We start from the raw sequence: 22337 nt of genomic DNA, 5'->3' as shown, positions 1-22337 counted from the left end.
ATCGTTTGACCTTAAACATCAACTTCCTGTGTCACGGCGAAACATCAAACTTAGCCGCATCGCCCTGGCTATACTATATACTATATACAAAAATGTTGTAGTTTGGATAGAAATCCAAGAAGATTTAGACACCCTTCATTTAATTTTTTTTATTGACTTTGGATATTTTGGATGACTTTTTTTTTTTTTTTTTTATCACTTTTTGGACTATAACCTTTTTCTGAACTGACATGAGCTCAAGTTATTTCTCACTGAGCCAACTGCTCCAACCAGTGCACCACTGTCATACTATAGCATGTTGCCTGAAATATGAAAAAAAAAAAAAAAAAAAAGTCTCTTTTTTTTGTTGTTGATTTTTATTTTAAGTTTTGTAGTTGACCTTTGGTTTGGTATTAGTATGACTGCATGTACAAACCCGTGTGGCTTACCCTTAGAGGGATTCTCTCTCCACGAACCATGTGGTTTATTAAGGGGACTCGCCCTCCGAGAACCGTGTGTAATACCTGAGCACGCCTCGAACCCGTGTCTTTATGAGGTCGGAGCAGAGTCAAAGGCCGCTGGACTATCTTCGGCGTTGGAGAATGAGTTGCGGCAGGAGAAAGTGTTTCACGGAGTTCACTCAGAGCTTCCAGAGACAGTCTGGTTAACTCGACAGGTAAAAGATTCTCCTTCACCAAGGTTGCTATTAATGGATCAAATTCCACCTCGGCCTGTTGGTGGTGATTCAACTTTTAGTGAAGTTGAAACGTTTGGAGAAATTGAAAAAGTTTTGCATAACACTACACATTACAGGAAGATATTTAATGTCACTGCAGACCCCCTTGAAAACACGTATATCTACTATCCAAAGAATGTCTGCGGCAATTCTGGTCGCATTTGAATGAATGTTTATGGACGGTGGAGTTATAGTTATAGGTTTTAATGAGCCAAAGATTTGTCACGATGCAGACTCTCTCCTGGGACGATTAGTGGTGCAGTGGTTAGCACTGTTGCCACTCAGCCAAGAGGTTTGGGGTTTGAGCCCCTCCTTTGACATGACTTGTAAAAAAAAAAAAAAAAAAATCATACTATGGCATGTTGTCTAAATTATGGGGGGGGAGGGAAGTCATAATATAGCGAAAAGTGACCCAAAAGTCATTTTTGGGTCACTTTTTGCTATATGCTACATGCTATAGTATGACTTTTGGGTCACTTTTTGGCCGCCACGCCACGGGCACACCGATCGACGAAAACTAATTCTTATGATAACTTTTAATTCCAAACATGTTAAGAGTGCACAGACTAAATTTCAAGTCGGTCCGACAAAATCTGTAGGAGGAGTTTGTTAAAGTACAACATGTGTGCTAGCGAGCCATTTGGCCACGCCCACTTGCGACTCCACTAAAATACGAAATGTTTCGCCGGGAGAGACGCGTGTACCAACTTTCATGAGTTTTTGAGTACGATAAAGCCTCCAAAAATGCAGTGTTTTACGGAGAATAATAATAAACGCTTGAACAACAATAGGGCCCTAATAACGGAAACGCCGAGTTAACTGTTCCCTGAGCTGACGTTTTGGCAACAGAGGGCCGTCTTCGGAGCTTGAAGGAAAAAGCCTTAGAACTTTGTATTTATACTTTCAGGTGTAACCGGAGGCAGGAAATCCTCTGTATACAAAATATTTAGTAAACCCTCTTCTTAATCATTCATTTCTCAATACATGTCACACGCTTTTAGTCAACATTCATCTTAGTACAACGAGGTGTAGGCGCACTCTGTAAGTGTGTGTACATTTTAGTGTGAGAGTTTGCTTGGGATTTGACGTCACCTATGTGATATGTGTCCTTGAGTCTGTGTGTGATAATGGCTGTACCGTACACAGCTCCTCTATGCAGACGGGCAGGTATAATGGCTTTCAGGCCGAGGCTGGGGCCTGTGGTCCAAAGCCGGCCACGGTTGGGAAGTTTTCACTTACAGTTTTATTTCATTTTCAGGGCAGTGAAGCCCGGGACTTAAATCCTACCGACGCTGCTGGCTTTGTTAAGAACCGTCACTAAAATAGACGCTCGCACAATCACTGACCCCCGTTCACCCTTCCTCTCCACCCTCTGCTAAAGATTATGCTTCATGTGGCAGGATAAGTGGACCCTGATTGATCAGTATTGATTAGAACTGTATTTGTCAGACAGTAATGGGCCTCCCTCTCAGGAAATGATGTCTGCTGACTCCCACCCGCCCCCTCCTCTGGCCCCACTTCACCCCTCTCTTTATGTCCCACTAGAAGAGCCCTGCTGCCTACTGTTCTTGGGTTCTCGACCTCTAATCACGGTGCACAGCCTCCTTCACTGTGCCGCCACGCCACGTTTCCATCTACGCTGAAGACCGAGCAGGAAGATGGAGACGGAGTGTGAGGATGAGATAGGAAAAGGTTAATTGAGACAAAGTCAGCTTGCGTGCATTTCTTTCTGTTTACCTTCGTGTGCAGTGGAACTATTTTTCATAAACATTATTCCTGGTTAATTTGATCTGATGATTCAAAAAAAAAAAAAAAAAAAGAAAATTGCGCAAAACCTCCTTGATGTGGGTCTTTTAACTCTTTTGTGTGCAAGCCAGTCTGTGTGTGTGCAGACGTGTTGACAGTACTGACAGACCGCCTCAGGCCTCTTTGGTTAGACTCCTCACAAACAATAGATGTGTCTGTGTGGCACGCCTGATGAGCGTGAAACCGAATACAGACGCTCTGCAGGAACACACACACACACACACACACACACACACACACACACACACCCGAGTTATTACCAGCACACACATTATTATCATGTGACATACAAAAGGTTGAAGATAGTGCATTATATCACACAAAACATAAAACCTAAAGTTATATGAATAACCAAATCTTAGCTGTATACTTTGCCTTTCCATTCAGAATCAGAACTGTGTCGATATCAGTTTTACGAAATGTCCATTTCTCTTTTCTTTTCTTTTTTCCCCCTGCAGAGTAAAATACTGAACCTCTTCTGCCTACACAGTGACGTCAAACCTCACCGCACCTGCTTCGCCTGCACAGCTGAAAGCAGAGAAGGTAAAATTAGCAGAACATATGATGCTGTGCATCTGTGTACCATTTCATCTTGAAGCAGGCTGTTTTCTATTGTTTGTTGTGATGTGCACTTGGCAGACCGTAACACTGAGCTGACTACAAACCAAACATTTGTTTTGGGTCGGTGACCCGTCTTCATTGCCAGTATATGTGTGGAAGTTTATTTGTGTGCGGGATGTTCAGCCGAGGATTCATCTGCTTTATTTTGAGTTTGAACTTCAAAGGCTTGATTGAAGGCTAATTGTCTTGATGACCTGGATACTATTTTTCTGCACCGTAGCGTTGAGCTGACATGTACTCCGTAAAGGAGAGCTGCGCTAATTCTATCCGATTCAAGTAACAACTCCCGAGTCCTTTACTCTCTTTCATTCTGGTTGCTGTTATAAAAGTCGTGTTGTCAGCAGCCTCCTTTGATTTCTGGCACTTTTGTTTTGTCAGCTTCCGGATGTCTTTTGCCCTGCCTCTGTCTGCCAGTGCAGTCGTCTTCAGCCTCAGTGGTGATAACAAAACTGCAATACTTTGTTGTTTAGTCTTTAATTCCTTTACATTTTATTGTGAGTATCTCTGACCGTGTGTTGACGCTCGTCTGGATGTGTGAGATCTTCTTATACGACACAAGCATTTATTATTTAGAAAGTTGCAGTAAATTCAGCAAAGAAAAACAAAGAAATTGTGGTTTATGTAAAAAAAAAAAAAAAGCGTACATACTTTACGTTAATTTGAGCCTGAGACTACATGCTGAAACACAGATGGTGAAGTACAGTGTGTTCCTATTATCCAGTTCAGCTGCTTGTTTAACAGTCAGCTGCTTTAGCTTGGAAAGGTCATGGTTCAACGTGGCATCTGAGGTTCAGGACCCTTTGCCAGCAAGTCTATTTTCTTGAAATGTCCTTGAGCAGCACACTGAAGCCCCTTCAGCCCCTGGCATGTTGACCTCTGACCTCTCTAAAAGAAATGGAAAATAAAAAATACAATTCCTCTGCGAGGATGAGCCAGATTGCTTCATATGATTTTGTGTAACCAAGGAAATTGAGACATTTTTTGTTCTGCAATATCTGAATAATCATATGTTGACCTCCCCCTTGGTTTCTTGGCTGTTCTTCCATCTATTCCCATCGCTGCTGTCTTCTGTCTCGTCTCGCCACAATTCATCTGATCTGTCTCCCACAGATGAACCAGTTAATAGTGACCGGGGATGTAGGCTGCAATTTGTGATCTTCCAACTTGATGCAAACATGACACTTGTGATGTTAATGTCTGACTGTGTGTGTGTGTGTGTGTTTGTGTGAGCGCTAAATGAGTCCTGCTCTTTACACTCCAAACCCTGATCTTCATCCTCCTCCTCCTCCTCATGAGCTATCTCAGTGTCACGGGACAGCGGCCTGACAGACAGACAAGCAGATGGAAGTGACGCGAGCGACATCAGTGGAATTCAGCAAAACAATGTAGATGAAAATCAATGGAGACAATGACAGTGGGGTCGGGAGAGACTTGCGGAAAAGACCGGGGAGGAAAGTGAGCGGAGACGAAGGCAGGGCGACCGTGAGAGAGCTGCAGCTTAGCAAAGCTGCAGTCTGAGATGTCGCCTCCAGATAACTCAAACAGACTTACAATCCCAATATAGACCAGAGTCCGAGGCTTCCACTGCGTTTCCTTCCAGCCCGATGTTCTGATATGTTGTTTTCAGCGTTTCCTGTCGAGTCGACTCGTTATTATTTGCATTTTTCTCGTTGTGGAGGAAGTTGTTCCTGCTGTCGGAAAAGGAAACCGTCGTCTGTTACAACTGGACTTGTTAATGATGCCTGGTCAGAAGCCGAGCTTCCGTTTTCCAGCACAACATCCAATTTGTTTATCAAATGTGTTACTGCAGAGGGAAAACAGGTTGCCTCTTCAGTCACGTCGGGAAAACTTAGTCTTATTGATTTTGAATTGTTTTGAGAGATTTTATTCAGTCAAAAGAAATGTGTCTTTCAAGTGTTAAGAAGGTCACGTCACAAGTCAAGTTTCAAAGTATGACCTGAGTTTAAATACAGATTGACTTGAGTTGAAATGGTTAAAGTTCAATAATCCTTTTATGTTCTTTAAATCGTCACCTCAGCTAGACTTAACGTCTGTAATCACTCTCTTCTATACGAGACGAGGTTGATGAGGACAAACTTGAGGTCAGTGGCGACCTGCTGGCACCTCGTTGTCTGTCGTGATCTCTGGGAGTCATGGAGGGTGTTCCGGTGGTCCGGTGTCATGAACGCTGGATGTGCTGTCGCCGGTCTGCCTGCCAGCACTGCATTGTGTCGTGTTATGGTGGCGTGCTCTGCTCTGCTCCTGTGTGCCGTCTGCCAGTCATATGTGCCACCATCTGTTCTTCGAACCAGCCCATAATCTAGCTGGCACTCTGGCATCGTTTGCTTTTTTTTTTTTTTTTTTTTTTTTTTATAAACACATGCTGTAACTGATGCTGATGTTTCATATCCGGGCCGTTTGTATTTGAGCATGATTGGATCCATGAATCATTTTGATGGGTGTTATAGAGTTTCAGAAGCCTCTAGTCTTTGCTCTAACATCTTTTCATGTGACTTTTGCTTGTTGCCATCCATCCCCGCTGCAACATATGGCAGGTCTATCCCGCCTCATCTCTGATCCAAGCTCTTTAGACGCCGCACGGATCTCAGCTCTGCCTGCACTGCTGCGACATACCAGTGAGCAGCGGCACCTCCTCCACAGTGATTACACTCATTCCTCTGGAAGCTGCGTTCCTCTGCTAGCTCTGTCATTACTACCATCTAACCGGTGTAATTACCGGCCTCGGTGTGTGTTTGCGGTGCACGGTCCAAGCCTGCGCCATGCGGGGCAAGTCGGAGCGGGTGTGTGCGCAGAGAGAGCGAGGAGCATGAATGGGAGAGCCAGGACAGGGGAGGTGCATCCTTGAGCTAACTAATTACTATATGTGAGTAATTAAAAGGCCTTAAATGTCTGTGCTTTATTCTTCTGAGGTCTGTGCCAAAGCTGGATGTGTCTGCCCAAGTCTGACTGCAGAGGAGGAAGATTAATCTTCTCGTGCGCTTGTCTCTGGAATTTTTTTTTTTCCTTTTTGTTTGCAGTCAGTATTCATGTTGTTGATTTGGCTCGAAAAGTAAAGCTTTACTTTGAATATATCCTTGCTCTCCCCTCACCACACCAAATTTGCACACTTTTCAGCTAATGTCTGAGTATGTTGTTTTCTGGTATCCACTATATTGGCTCTTTCCCCTCTCTGTACATCTGTACACAGCTACAGCCCTGCACTGTCAGCACACCTGAGGAATACTTCCTTATTTCAGCGTTACAGTTGTCACCACTAATTCGTACGCTTTCTCTGTGCGTGTTTGAAAGTGACTTGATGTTTGTCAAGATACAGACACTGATACTTATTGTGATCCAAGAAGGCGGGATGTTTCTTCCTCACACAATCACTTTTGTTTTATGTCGGCTCTATTCATTGACAAAAACTGCGCGAAACCTTTGAAAGCTCCAACAACAAAGCCCTGACTTTGAGTTGAGAATATTCTGTCGTGCTTACCTCGGAACTTCAAATTGTCTTTTTTCTGTGTTCATGAAACACTTTAAAAACTCATGAGTTTCCCATCAGCCTCAGCTGAGCTTTTGTTTAAAGCTAATTAGCAAATGTGAGCATGCTGACATGTGCGGACCATCAGCCTGTCATCATTTACCATTAGCATGTAGCTCAAAGCATCTCTGTGCTGCCACACAGAGCTGCTGGCATGGCTTTAGATCCCCGAGTTAGTGTTCAACTTAGAAAGGTGTGCTTGCCACGGATGGGCTGTGTGCTGACAGCAGTCATCAATAAAGCAGACCACACTCTCTCCATTGGCTCCCTCATCAGGCACCTCGGGCACATAATGAAGCCATTCTGCAGCTCCTGCAGCTGGGGCGGATAATCTGGGATTGGACCTCGTAGTGGATCACAGGACTGCCCTCTGAATGAGGACGGACTCTGTCCGAAAGCATGATCAGAGCAGGAGTCTTCTCCGGAAGTGCCTGTGGTTTCCCAAAAACAAAGACATGATAGATTTGCGCCGCCGTCTGACTATAGGAGCATTCTGTTTGCTGTGAATGACTTTTGTTGATGGGGCCCTGTGTGCTTGTATGAGTGAATGAGTAATGCAGTCTGAGGGCCAGAAATGAATTCAGCGAGGGCTCATAAAAGGCGCTGTGTATCATAAAACACACTCAACCCACTCTGAGCTGCGATGACACAATGAAAAGCTCAACTTTATGCAAATTTGACTTCATAATGAGATAGTCATCCCAGGAGCCGACATTTGTGGAATTCACTAAAACTGAGGCAGCTGGAGAGGGAAGCTCAAATTTGTTCTCGCATCAAAATAGTTTCTGATGTTTGCTTCCTGCTGGCTTTTCATCATACGGAAAGAGTCAAATGTTTCACTCCTCTTTTCATGGAAATGTAGACTCCCCTCATTCTTACACCCCGGTGGCTCAATCTGAGAGAGCTGTATCAGGGAAATTTTGACGTCGTCAGATGTGAGTTGGATGTGAGCCCATTGTGTGTGTTTTATGCTTGTTGTTGAATCATGTTAAATTCTTTAAAGCTTTTTTTTTCTAAGGATTAAAATGGTATCACTCCTATCTGAGTAACCATAAAGACCAGTGGCTATCTATCATTTTGATGTGAAAACTGCTTCAATAAGTAATGTTTGATTAAATGGATGGTTGAATCCTATCCTATATGATGGAAAGGTTTTATAGATGACAAAGGTGGGTACAGGACTTAATACAATCTCAATAGATTCAGAAACCCCGGGATTTTATAAATGCTGCATACAACAGAACAGCTTTGTATAGAATCTGAAGGAAAATTGGAATTTTAAACATTTAACAAGAGCACATTTTTTTTAAAGATATATATGGAGATTATATACGGTTGCCCTCAGAGCAAATTTGGTGTAGATATTTTAGCGAAGGTTTGAGGAGAGGCTTATGTAGGTTAAGTAGTTTTAATGCGAGAATGGAGACCTAAATACAGAAAGAGATTAGGGAAAAACTTGACAATGGAAAAGGAAATTCAGAAAGACTGGAGAGGTTGTACACGAGCAGTTTTGCGGCAGCAGAGAATTAAGCACATTTACATTTTAGACATTTACCTGAATCTCTTACTCATAATAACAAACCCCGAACCCAGACTGTTGATGTCACAGGTGTTGAGTCCACGGTGTCTGCACATCTTTGAGTCTTAAAAAGTCATGTTTATTGGTTCTTCCAAAAATCAAACAGTATTTTCCTTTGTCTGACCGCGGCAGGGATGTTGGTGATGAAATGGGGCTGTTGGAACCTAACAACTAAAAGTGGAGGCTATTTACTGTTTTGTGAAGCTTGAGTCAGCGCCAGCACGGCTAACTTTAGCGAGAAAGCGGTTAGTTTCAAGTGGTTCATCCACCCGTTCATTTTCTGCTACGAATCTATTTTCAAGTTACATTTATTTCATTAATTTTATCAGTAGAAATGTTTATATACAGGAGTTACTGAAAAATGGGACAAATTATGACTATTTTCTACCCTGTATCATCTGTACTGACTTTCATTCATACTTTGGTCAGGGTGATTGTAAAACGGATTTTAATTTGCATTAACACGTGTTGAATTGAGCTTGAAAAACCCCACAAACCCTTGTAATGAGACCCGAACTCACAGAATACAGTGCGTTTCTTCTGCAAGGCTGATCCCCCAAAGGGGAGGGGGGGGGGGCACCATGCCAGCTCACTGTTATTGCTTGCTGTGTCACTCAGTGGAGTCATAACCACATCATAAAAGAATTCCCCAGCCGGTCACCCCGAACAACCGCAGAACTGACGTGACTATAACTTGAAACTTTTGTCTGGACTGATGACCAAAGAGTAAAATATTCCAGTAGTGAATCAGACTTCCAATAGTCTGCTGAGAGCTTTAAGTTTAGCTTCACAGAAACATTAAGGCAGCTCAAACCAAAATGATCCGACAGTAGTCCTGTACCTGTGCAACGATCATGTGAGATATTAATACTTGTAAAAAAATCATTACATCGAGCCTCACAGACGACATAAGATGCTTCTGAGTAAACAAGCGTCTTTACGAGGCGATTGAATTTTGAAGACTTGATGCTGTGTGACTGTCGTACTAAAGCATGCCGTTGTGGTTCACTGAGCAATGCAGCGCTCTCTCCTCCGTGCTCTGTCCAGTGACTCTATTTCTGGCTTTACCCAACCTCGCCCCTCAGGCTGATGGGTCACTTTGTTCTCTTGCCTTTTTCTGTCTCTCCTGTTGTTCCTCTTCAGCTCCCCGTCTTAAGGACGCAAAGTTGTTGTTGTTTGTTGTTCAGCATCATTCTGTAGAAGGGCAAAAAACAGAGTTGCTTCTGTCTCAGTCATGTGGGCACACATGAAGACTAAATCAGTCAAAAGCTGACTCGAGCTCAGACAGTGGACCTCCATGGTGTGAAAGGGCTCCCGCTCTGTGTTTAAATTGTCTGTGTACTCTCTCTGTTTGGATTTGTATTACTTTCCGGTCTGATAATATTAGCTGCGAGTGTTTCAGAGGTTTTAATCTGCAGCAGAGCGGCCACTGCCTTCATATCCTGTGGGTGTGTGAGTGTTTGTGTGTGTGTGTGTGTGTGTGTGTGCGCGCGCACATGAACTCGAGTGCACAGAGTGTGATAATAATATCCCTTGTCAGCCTCCTGAAGATTAGCCTCAACTGGAGAAATCCTCTGTCATATCCCCTCACCTTATTTTCTCTCTAGCTCTCTTTGGCTTATCAGTCCCACATTGTTTTACAGTTGAGTGACTCACTCTTTTCTAAATTCAGAGCTCAATGTTTCTTTGGGTCTGTAGAGAAAATTTGGGTCACCCAACCTCTTCCAGTATTTCAAAACTAATCTGTTTTGGGTTTTGATTTGTATTTTTTTTTTTTTTTTCCTGATCCCCTGAATCTGATTTGTTTGAATAATTATCCTTCTATTGTTTTTTTTGTGTTTTCCTTCTCTCAGATTTATATCAGAGTGAAAATAGTCCAAGAAAAAGAAGAGGAGGACCGGCCCTGATCTAGAGTGGTCCATGATGGACCAGTGAAGTCTTTCCCACCCTGCCAGTTAAAAGCGATGTTTTTTGGAGCTGGAGGCCGTAACAGCATTAGCAGAGTGTGTGTGGGGCCTCTCCGCTCCCTCTTCCCCAGCACCCCTCCTGACATGGGATGCCAGCCGCCTGCCTGCCTGCCCTGAGCTCACCTGGGGAGCAATGAACACCTACAGAGACAGAGGGGTAACTTGCACCTCCTCAGACCTTCTGGACGGAGGAGGAGGAGGAGGAGGAGGGTTGCCCCAGCACACTCCATTTCGTCACACCCCCAATGGCCACCCGGCCCCCGGCCCCATTGACCCGGGCATCCAACCGCGCATCTCCGTGCCCAAAATGGGTGTTCGTGCGCGGATTGCAGAATGGCCTCCGCGGCGTGCACAGTCTCGGGAGTCGCTGCTTGAAAATGGGCAAATTGGAAGCTATCACTATGGAGACGACTGCTCCACTTCAGTTTCATCATCGGTTTTGTCATCCGACGTCAGGCTGGTGCGGGGAGGAGTCACCAGGTTGCCCCGACGGCGGTCCAAAGATGTAGAGTTCAGGGGAGGAGGGTTTGTCGGCGAAAGAGGATCACCTTTCAGCCTCAGAGTGTTCCCACCTTTGAGGCAGCGTTCCAACAGTGAAGTGACGCTAAGTGAACAAGACGAAAATGAGGTGAGTCTTAAATCTCCCTCTAAGCTCTCTTTCACACCTGTAGTTTGGTTCATTTGGTCTGGATCAAGGAAAATGATTTAATGGTGCCTTTTAACACTAGTCGAGTTCATGTACACGCTGACTTATTACAAACTCAGATTAGCTTACGTGAAGTTATAAAGACCGACAAGAACTCATTAGTGCTGCATCGATCCACAGAGAGAAATCCTGCTGTGACTGACAGCAAGTCTTGCAGCACTTCAGTGTGCCGTACGTATCGATTCATGTTCTCACCGAGAGTTCACTAAGGAACAACTGAGTTACTGTAAATATGATGTCTCGTCTTTAACATGAAATTAAGGGTTTGTTAACTACTTTCCATTTTCCAATGTATTTGGGGAAATCCTCACACTTGGGGTGACGTACTCACCTGTTACTATGGTTACCAAATTATCTTGCATAAATATACAAATGGTTTATAAGATAGCTCCTTGGACAGTTCATGGTCAGAAGATGAATTTAATAGCACTTTAGCCTTTCAACTCATACTAAAGTCACTGTATCTTAAAAACTTGTCCATTCTCATTTAACTTGACAATTGAACCACACATTGTTAAATTAGAAGCCCACACTTTCAGGAGATCTCTGTGTGACTGCTTGGGCCACACTAGAGTTTGATTGACAGCTTTTACGTCAGACCACACAAACTGAACCAAACCAGAAAGAAGTTGGTTTGCAATGAACCCAGCAGGCTACGTGTGAAAGCACATGACTTTATATATTTTCAAAATAAAAGAATGGTGTTGTATCCACTGATCTGTTATCGTACAATGAAAATCTCCCCTCTCTATGCTCCCAGGTGGAGACTCGTGGAGGTGGCGGGATGGGAAACCGGTTCAGAGAGTACGGCAGCACCTCCTCCATCGACATCCAGGGCATTCCTGAGCAGAGCTTCTTCGACATGCTTAGCCAGTTTCACCAGGAGAGGCCTGACCAGCGCAGCTCAGCACCTGTACACCTCGGGGAGCTGCTGCGGGCGCCAGACTCTCCATCAAGCGCAGCTCTTCCCTTTGCTCCCTCACCTGGTCCCACAGGAGATGACAGAGGGACGGGAAGGAAAGACGGTGCTGAGAGAGTGAGGAAGAAAAGTGGAGGGACGGAGTCGTCACTGGGCACCTCCTCTTTGTTCCGGAAACTTCGGAGCTCCAGCAGAGGGGAGCTGGATGGAGGAAAAGGAGAGACATCGACAGATGTCTCGTACAAACCGTGGGTGTGTCCCAAGAGTTTTGTCCACTTCGATGCTCAGAGCATCCTGTTTGACCTCCACGAGGCGGCGGCTCAGCGGGGCTTTGCCACCCAGAGGAGGAACACAGCCACAGGGGCATCAGCTGCGTCAGTGTCCCTGTCCGTGTCCAGATCCTCAGCTCCCAGTGTAAACGACCCCATTTATTCCAGCATTGAGGATCTGACCATGAGCCTCGACCAGGGCTCCACGACACCCTCCCTGGCCATGGACCCTCTGGACGGGCCTGGGGCCCACGTCGCGAGCCCACTGCTCCTCTGCTGTCCCCACTTCCTCAATGAGACCGGGGGCCACGGGGAGCGCAACATCAGCTTCATCAGTTCATCAGCAGAGCGAGGAGGAGACGGAGGAGGGGAAGGAGGAAAAGGGTGGCTGAGGAAGAGTAACGCCAGCGTCTCAGTGCTGGAGGTGCCTGTTGAACATCAGGTTACGAGACTGGACAGACTGAAACTGTATAGCATAGAGCATGTAGACCAGGGGGCCAGGTACTACAGAGACTACTTCCATGGGAAAGGTAACCCTGAGTCACACACACACATACACACATGCACGCACACACACACACACACACACACACACACACACACACACACACACACACACACACACACACACACACACACACACACACAGTCCGCAAATATTGTGTGATGTAGATGTCATCTGTGTTATGTCAGGATGAGAAGAAAAAAAAAATCAAACACCTTGAAAGGAAATCATTATGGACACCCGAGTATGAATCATGTTGTTGTAAAGAAACGGACATAACAGGATTAATTCTCTTGGCATGGTCGTTTAACTGGCTTAGCACCTTTCAAAAACAAATCGATTTTTAGAGAACATCAAATGGCATTAAGACAAGTATAAAGAGGGGTTATAAATTGTATAAACCGACATTTAAACAAGTAATAAATGAGTCAACAGGATTTCACTCTTCATATATTAGTGCTGAAACCTTTGGTCAGTTAATGTATTAGTCAAACTGCCAGACATTAGCCAGCAACCATGTTGAGGATTGATTATCGAAGGCTTCTATTAGTCACTTAGATTGATTATTCTGCATTAATTGTTCACTATTATATCGTAAAATTATTGAAATCCCTAATTTCCAAAGTGACTTTGCAGTTTGTTGTCCTCCAGTCAGCTGTCCAAAATCATGAATAATACATAAAAACAAGACATAAAAACAAGGAAAATCTGCAAATCTTTCAATTTAAGGAGCAGGAACCAAATGTTTTTCAGTCTGACTTCAAAGATTGATTGATAGTCAGTTTAATTGCTGCTTAATGTTGTTTCTCACTGCTGGGACCTTTTGTTATGTGTCTTTCTCTCCCTCCATTTACTGCCAGTATTTCTACCGTCACTCTCAAATGAAGACAAAATGTCATCAAAATAATCCAAAAATAATTTGGTGTCGATAGACTCATCAGTCAGTTAATCAACCGAGCATTGGATGAATACTTGAAGTCGTTTTTCCTCAGCTTCTAAAATGTGAAAATTTGCTCATCATAATTAATTTGCCAGTTTAAAAAAAAAAAAAGATTAAAAGATATCCAACTTATTCAAACATTAGTTAGTTGCAACTCAAAAATGTAGACACACTGATCCCGTTTCATACTCTGATTTGGGCCCTTAATTGTCATTCATTCATACAAATTAGACTGTGTTCATGTCGTTTGTCCAGCCAGAGTTTCTCCAGTGTCATTTCTCACATCTCATCCTGCGGCTTTTAATATCCAGCTGGGCCTGACCAGGGCAGTGCAAGCCAAACTGGCAACCCTCCCAGAGCTTTTATTACACGTGTACCTGCTACTGAACTGTTGGCCAACTGAGAGTCGATGATACACCAAATGCCTCCTTGCGGGATCACAAGCAGCACATTAGAAATCGTCCATTGCAGCTTTGTTTTACATCTGTTTTTTTGTGTCAGAAGTAACACCTAACTTCAGAGAGGAAGGGCGTGCGTGCGTGCGTGCGTGTGCGTGCGTGTGCGTGCGTGCGCGCGCGTGTGTGTGTGTGTGTGTGTGTGTGAGCGTGCGTGAGTGATGTGTGTCTGTCATGTGGACATTTCTTGTCAGCATCACCTCTTCAGACACTGTTGATGAAACTTCCCTCTGGCAAGCATCATCTGGCTGCAGCCTAATTAATGACAGATGCTTTGAGGTGTGTGTGTGTGTGTGTGTGTGTGTGTGTGTGTGTGTGTGTGTGTGTGTGTGTGTGTGTGTGTGTGTGTGTGTGTGTTAGAGAGAGAGACAGACCTGCAGCCTCACAGTTAAAGGTTATCGTTCCAAAAATATGTTCATCTGCTGACTATTTTCCAGCTTAACCGTCCCCCAGAACGCGCGCGCGCGTGTGTGTGTGTGTGTGTGTGTGTGTGTGTGTGTGTGTGTGTGTGTGTGTGTGTGTGTGTGTGTGTGTGTGTGTGTGTGTGTGTGTGTGTGTGTGTGTGTGTGTGTGTGTGTGTTTTTGCTGTGACGTTGCCCCCGTGTGCATGTCAGAAAGCCTCATCAAAAAGCTGACATTTCCACCACAGGACATGGCATAGAAATTAATCAGGCTTGAGTCTCCTTGACGTGTGCGTCGTCGCGGCTCACCAGCCGGTAGGGTGTGTGTGTGTGTGTGGGGGGGGGGGGGGGCGGTCGAGTCGAGGAGGACTCCTTGTCAAGCTGGATTCCTCCTGCAGTCTGGAGAATCTGTGTTTGGACTGCCACTGTGCCTGTGGCGTTGGCATGAGCGCGCCTTAGCTTAGGAGCTTTAGCAGAGGACATGCAATATGCTTTTGAAGTGTGTTGAGAACTTTCTCTTTAATGGCCGAGAGATGTTGTTATGCCAACAGTGGTAAACAAGTCACTGAATGTTAACTTTGGACAAAAGATGTTGTTCATTTCCTGGATTTAAAAGAAAGAGGACATATTTTATACTCTGATTCTGGTGGTTAAATTGTGTTTCCTCTCATCCCCGTCTGTACTGAAGCTCCGTCACTCATCACCTTTCTTCAGTAGCGATTAGTATTTTGAACGGGTTGTGCCCTGACTTAATGAAATAGATTTTTTTTTTTTTAATTACCTGAGTATTGATTACTATAACATGCCGTTGTCTTAGTGCTGTCCTTGACTTTAACACCCCTCCTCTGTCAATAGCACATACTATACATAAAGTACGTCACGTCTCTCCCTCTCACTCCTCCCCACCAGTCTCACCTCGTGAAGCGTACACTATATGTACTTCTTACTCTTTATATTTGTTTGGGTTGTGAACCTCAGTACATTTTTGGTTCCAACCCAGGTGTGTCTGTAGCAGCCTCTGACACTTAATGTTGTCTTTTCATGCTTCCTTAGATTTACAGTTTAGTTTTTTTTAGATATTTACTGATTTAAATCATAATTTTGACAATTTAAGAAGTTCTCATACAAGTTTTTTTTTTGTTTTTTGTGTTGTGTTTTTTAGAGAATGGCTGCAGCTACCGATTATTATATATACTGTATTTGTAAACAATGTGCCAGTCATATTCTTGACAGGGTTATTGTTTGGTTTACAAATTGTGAAAAGTTTTTAAATGATTTAGAAAATCGTGAGAAGGTTATGTCATCAGATTGCTTGTTTTGTCTGACCAGCACTCCAAAATTAAAAGATAATGAATTTGCCATCATTAAAGGATAATAAAGCCTGTAAATATTTGCATTTAAAAAAATCTGGAGACAATGAAATTAGTGGAATCTTTGAGTGATTAATTACATGTTTGAAAAGATGCTGGTGAATTATCTATTCGTCAGATAATCAACTCATCATAGGAAGTGTTCAACATGTACATTTTGGTTGTTGTTAACTGTTCAGATATTGTATAAGCACTTGTGTACTAGTTCCCTCAACCTCATGTGTTCATTCACTCAGCAGCAGATAAAACACCTGCCCATGTTTACCCATGGATAAACAAATGAACCTTGTTTCTTTCTGTCCTTCACCAGAGCACTCAAACTACTTTGGGACGGATGATAAGCTGGGCCCTGTGGCCGTGAGCATCCGCAGAGAGAAACTGGAAGACACCAAAGACCTGAAAGACCAGTACCAGTACCGCCTCATCGTCAGGACAAGCGAGGTATGCACAGACCTGCTGTTTGTTTGTGTTTGTCACGCGGATCTCTGAGTGACGAGGCAGCTGTGAGTCAGAGTCTGCACGCTCGGGTTAATTCCTTACTTACTTTCAGTTTATCCCGCCCGACCTGTGACACTTCTCGCCCTCTCTGCCCTGATTAAAGCCTCCCCCTCATCTCTCAGCTCAACCGCCTCTCCTTTCTGCCAGAGGAAAATTCCACCTGCGCAGCTGCAGCACATTTAAGGCCAAACCAAACACCGACTACTCTCTGAAAGCGTTTCAAAGCGAAGCACACCCAGCCGCTGTTCAACTGGCATGGATCAGATACTCGTGATGTGTTTAGCGATGATTATGAAGAATTACTTTAGAGTTTCAGCAGTCTCCCTCGGATGTGTTCAAAGACTCATTTTCCTTCCAGCAACCCAAACATAGCTTTCAACTCTTTTTCATTGGCCTGTATGGTCATCACATGATCAAGGACACAGTTTTTGGAAATATTATGTTTTATTAATGATTATTTTCATTATACACTAAGCAGCACTTTATATTCCGAATCGCTTGTTTTGTCACAAAATGGTTAAAAATGTCTACCAAAATCAAAGTCTCCAAATTTGGTGGGTTTTCTTTGGCCAACAGTCCAAATCCCCAAAATACATAAAATAATAAAGTAAGGAAAGGGCAATTATTCACTTTTTGGGAGCCGTTGAGCTTTGTGCATTTTCCTTCACACAGGCTGATATGCTGATTAATTTTCTGCCAGTGCTTTAATTGACTAATTGCTTCAGCTCCAATGGCATTAGTCCTCTGTTTTTCTTTTTTTGTTGAGTGTATGGTTGTCATTTAACAGAATAAGACTTCGTAGGTGGTGTTGGAGAGGTCGTAGGTCTCTAGGAATAGTTTAATTTCAGTTAATATTTCATAAACACCTGTCTACTTTCGTCAAGGTTGCTCAAACAGAAAACACAGTTTGGCCTTCAGTCCTAGCCTGAGTGGGTTCCTCTGTGTGGCTGCTGCGGTGTTGTTTTTAACTGGATTACATGGCTGCCTGGCCTCATCACCGTAGCTCTGGTATAACAATGCAGCCGCTCCGCCATCTAAGTACACAGAGCTAAGCTAACAGACGCAGCCAGCACAACCTGGTCCACTGTTCCCACACAGAAACCAGAGATTGATTGCAGACTTTATTCTCTCCCACTCGAGCCGCAGCAGCTCTCAAATATCCGTCCCCCCTAAGTCTGTCATTTAATTCTGTGCAGCAGTGCTGACACAGCAAGGTGGACAGACTTCCTCTTTCTCCCCTCCTTCTCTCTCCCCCCATCACACATTTAAACACTTTTCTGATATTCCTGCTCGTCACATCGCAGTCACTCGCTCCGCTGTCGCACAGAAGCTGACGAGTTGAAACGGTCGCTCCAGAACTTCAGTTGTGTGTCAGTCAGGCTTCATTTCTCTGCAGCAGACTGGAGTCTCTGAGGTTCAGCTGTCTCTCCGGCCCCTGCCTTTCCTGCTCCACAGTCTGCCATGCATTTTTAATGAACCTGCATGTGAGAAGGAGCGGCCGACTCCTCCCTACTGTATCTGAGGTTATTATAGTCTCACTGTTTTGAAGCAGGTCAATTTCCTCTCACCAGGGAGCAGCGCACTGTGGCAGCACAGTACTGAGCAGAATATTAATTCACAATTCTACCGGACATAAAGCCTCCACACAGAGCACTTTCACTGTGTGTGTGTGTGTGTGTGTGTGTGTGTGTGTGTGTGTGTGTGTGTGTGTGTGTGTGTGTGTGTCTCTGTCTCTATTGTAAGTATTGAGATAATACCTCATTCGATGGACCCACTTTAAACTCCCGTAATACAAATTGACCCTTTTGTTTCCACAGGCATGGTACTGTAACTGTGTGACCTCTGACCTCTCTCAATACAACCTGATATCAGCAGTATTGTAGTAAGATCCAGTTGTACAAAAAATATTTTTATCTCAGTCGACAAAGAACAGAAATAATTACAACAAAAATATAGATAAATAAGCAAAGATTGTTTTTGTAATCAATTAATCAAATTAAATATTCAATTAATTGTTTGTTCTGCCAAATGTCAAAATAAAGTTAAAAAATAAAAAAAATTCCAACACAAATTTACAGAGCCTTAGGTGAATTGTCTGCTAATTGAGAGACTACTATGTAATTTTATTTTTGGAGACAAAATAGTAAAGAAAATAAAATGTAAAGTTGAAATAAACCTTATTATCATTATGAAACGTAAGTTCTTCTTACAGAGGGCGAGCAAGTATACTGTCTCTAATACTGGGCAGAGGTAAACAGATTAAAAAAAAAAAGTGATAGTCAGTAAAGCAATATTAAAAGTAGCCATATTTTATCCAGTTCACCCTCCTCTTCTTTTAATAAAAATGTTATTTTCTGTAATAAGAAGTGTCCTCACGTCTGTCATCCAGTTTCTAGTATAAATTTTTGTGACTGCAGACAAACAAATGTCATAATGCTGTGTTCCGGACCGGTTTCCCTGTTTCATCAGGATCTATAACAATGAATTTCTCGACATTTTAAGTGTGATATTTATATAAATATGATCATGTTCTTGTCCCCACATCTAGCTGGTGACGCTGCGAGGCTCCATTTTAGAAGATACAGTGGCGTCTACGGGGAAACACGGCACAGTTCGTGGCCTACCACTCAAAGAGGTTCTGGAACAAGTCGTCCCCGAGCTCAATGTCTCCTGTTTGAGACTGGCGCTCAGCACAGCCAAAGTCACCGAGCAACTCCTTAAACTGGATGAACAGGGGGTGAGTTTAATGTGTCTGTATTTGCATTTTATTTTGTGCTTATGCAATAAAACCGGACATTGGAGCGCTGATTTATTCAAAGTGTCCTAGAGCAAAATACAGAAAATGTGCTTTTCGCGGTCTGTTATTCTAAGTCAAGCTGGGCGGAATGACCGTGAAGCCTAAAATATGACTTGATAAGGTAAAAGACTGGCACCTGGCATGCTCAGATAGTGTGTTTTGAAAGCATCTGAAACCCATATAACTGATTTAGTGTTGGTGCAAAGTACAAAATCAGACAGGAGGCAGGGAAGGCTTTGTGAAGCGGGGTGTGTTGTGTTTGAGTGTGTAACCATGAAAGCTTTAATGTTTGCCCACGTTATCTCGCCTTTAAATGAATGAATGATGAAGTGCAAGAACGAGGTATTTTGCCATCACTGTGGCTGTTGTTGTTTGTGCATGTGGTTTATAGGACAACAAAACTGCTCCGCGTGTGTGTGTGTGTGTGTGTGTCGGAAACTCCTGATGTGCGTTACATTTGGGAAAAATGCTTTTCCGTTGATATACGGTACTCATTCTATAGAAGCTGGAGTCTGCAGGGTTTCCGCTGTGTCTGAATGTGGTGTTTGAGCTGCTTGTGTTTGTTCTGCGAGTGTGTTCTAACGTTAACCTTTTCTCTCCCTCCTTGTAGTTAAGTCAGAAGCACAAGGTGGGTGTTTTGCTGTGCCGCGCGGGCCAGAGCACAGAGGAGGAGATGTACAACAACGAGGAGGCGTCACCCGCCTTCTCTGCCTTCCTGGAGCTGCTGGGGGAGCAGGTGCTTCTCAAAGGATTCGCCAAATACGCTGCACAGCTCGACACAAAGAGTGAGAGTCTCTTTCACACACCCAGTTCTGTACACTGGATTTTTCTTTTTTTTTTCCTGTTGGTCTATTGTCTGAATCGATATCACATGTAGTAATATTTCCATGCTGCATTATGGAAATATTAGAATTGATTCAGGTAAAACATGCACATCTTGTTTGCCATATTACAGTCACTGCAGTTAATGTTTCAGCTACTTATCATTTTCTTTACTTGAAGAAAATGATATCTGTAAAAAAACTATGAAATACAAAAATAAACTATGAAATAAGTGTTTTTACATTGTTACGGAAATTCTCTAAGACACTCTATACATAAGAGTCCTGTCATGTCTTAATTAAGCAGATGAGACCAGTCATATAATTATGTATGTACTATTATAACCCCAGGAGAAGCTCGGTGTCGGTGTCTTTGCGTACTGCTCATGATCCCTGGAAACTCCAACTCCAATTCCACAACCCGGTGTCCTCTGCGGTTAACGACTTGTGACGTGAACTTCAAAATCTCTTTCTCCTCCTTCCTTCTCCAGCGGACTCAACAGGCACCCACTCCCTGTACACCACCTACCAGGGCTACGAGGTCATGTTCCACGTGTCCACCATGCTGCCGTACATGCCCAACAACCCACAGCAGGTAAGAGCTTATGAACACCCCCACCTATAAATACAGCACCATCACCCGGGGCTCTAAGCTGTGTAACAGGTCAAACACTGCTGCGGAGATCTAAAAACGGCTTCCCTTTCCTGTAACCCACAGACTTTCAAAGTGTGTCTGTGGTTGTTAGTTAAAGCCTTTTACTCGTAAAACCACGACAAGAATCCATGAAGTGGAAAGTCGTGACTTGTCGCCCTCTTCATTTGGAGTCTCTTTCCTTTTTTTTATTCTGCCTCTTGTGTTTTTATTGTCTTTGTTCCCTCTGTTTGGCTTTCTTGTCCTCTCCAGCTTTCTCTTTTACCCTCTCTGCCTCGCAGTCTTTAACTGGATCAGAGTTGGGTGGGGTTCAGTAGTGAGTAGTTATTAGTATATTTTCTTCTTCTTTTTCTACTTCTTTTACCTATTTAAATAAAGCTGCCTTGCTACACGTTCTCCAGTGCGCTGTGCGTTTGCAGCATGGGCTGTGTGTGAGGGAACTGTGTGTAAAATAACATTTTGCGTGTGGCTATGTTGAATAGTTTGCTTAATTGTTTGCGTGAGAGGCTCACACAGGTCTACACGCATGTGCTCAGACAAGCCCTGGAGGCGCTCAGGATTAGTGTGCACACTTTGTAATGTGTCTACACATCACTGCCGAACTGTTTCGGCCATAGAGACGTCATTTGTTCTTCTCAAACATAAAAAAAAAGAAAGGCAATCTCTTTAATTAGAGAACTTTATTTCCATACCTACAGCAAGCGATTCTTTGTTATCAATCTTTTTGACAGTTACACCTTCTTGTAAAAGATCTTAACAAGTGATTGAACAAACTGATCGTTGTTCTCCTTCATGGAGGTAGTTTTAGCAGCTGAATGAATCTTAGCATTTTATAAACGGCACGATGACTCCCTCCAGAGGTTTAGAGGTTGCAGCAGCAAGGAGATTTACTTTCTCAGATTAACCTCTAGGTGGCGGCATTTGACACAACAAATAAGCCACAAGTGCAGGAGGACTGGAGTATAGCGGCTGTGAAGGCTCTTACGTTCAGGAGAGAGGAAATGGGGAGCACAAACCATCATGAAGGACCATTGATGAAACATGCAGCAAATAACCATTGAATCTTGCATATCAACAGTGTATAGTAACATTTAAAATGAAGGTTGAACTAGAAAATAGTCAAGATGCCGATAAAAGATGACATTCATAATATAAAGCAGAATTATTTCCATCAAACACAATGATTCCAATTCAAATGTGAAGGATGCTCCCGTGGCACCGTGCTGGAGAATGTGTCTGCGGCCAAACAGTGGGCTGCATTACATAATTGGTACTTTCACACTTCTCTCTGCAGATGAAGAGAGGATTGGCAAGCACCACAGACACAGCCTGGACTGTGTGCCATGTCTCCTACATACACACAGATAGACGGACCAACCAGCACACACACAGACACAAATAGCCCACACAGAATATGAAAAACAAATTACATAAAGAGCTGTTGTTTGGTGTATAATTGCGCGAGTATTAATCTCTCATTTCCCATGTCAGACTTTCTGTCGTTTACCGAGTCAGTCGTGTTTATGCCAATTATGTTCGCTCATTTTATTAATTTGTCATTTTTATTTCTTTTCTCCTCCTCAGCTGCTGAGAAAGAGGCACATAGGGAACGACATTGTCACCATAATCTTTCAGGAGCCGGGCGCGCTGCCTTTCACCCCTCAAAACATTCGCTCACACTTCCAGCACGTCTTTGTTATTGTTCGTGTCCACAACCCCTGCTCTGAAAACACCTGCTACAGGTAAACGCTTACAGCACAACAAACTCACGT

At 43.6% G+C, this 22337-nt stretch overlaps 1 protein-coding gene across 1 annotated transcript in view; it reads left to right on the top strand.

Moving 5' to 3' along the window:
- The window catches only part of sipa1l3 (signal-induced proliferation-associated 1 like 3), a 70974-nt gene that overhangs the window by 31412 nt on the left and 17225 nt on the right, over nt 1-22337 (top strand). Inside the window, exons 2-9 of the mRNA XM_069148157.1 lie at nt 2980-3064; nt 10119-10860; nt 11699-12656; nt 16108-16238; nt 18844-19032; nt 19703-19877; nt 20405-20508; nt 22150-22307. Coding sequence (XP_069004258.1) covers nt 10366-10860; nt 11699-12656; nt 16108-16238; nt 18844-19032; nt 19703-19877; nt 20405-20508; nt 22150-22307 — 2210 coding nt within the window. The 5' untranslated portion in view covers nt 2980-3064; nt 10119-10365. The remainder of the gene's footprint in view (nt 1-2979; nt 3065-10118; nt 10861-11698; nt 12657-16107; nt 16239-18843; nt 19033-19702; nt 19878-20404; nt 20509-22149; nt 22308-22337) is intronic.

Source organism: Embiotoca jacksoni, unplaced genomic scaffold, assembly GCF_022577435.1.
Source record: "Embiotoca jacksoni isolate LCO1_2020_lvr unplaced genomic scaffold, fEmbJac1.0.p SCAF_14, whole genome shotgun sequence".
In the NCBI taxonomy this organism is placed as follows: Eukaryota; Metazoa; Chordata; class Actinopteri; family Embiotocidae; genus Embiotoca; species Embiotoca jacksoni.
This window is presented reverse-complemented; position numbering and strand designations above follow the sequence as displayed.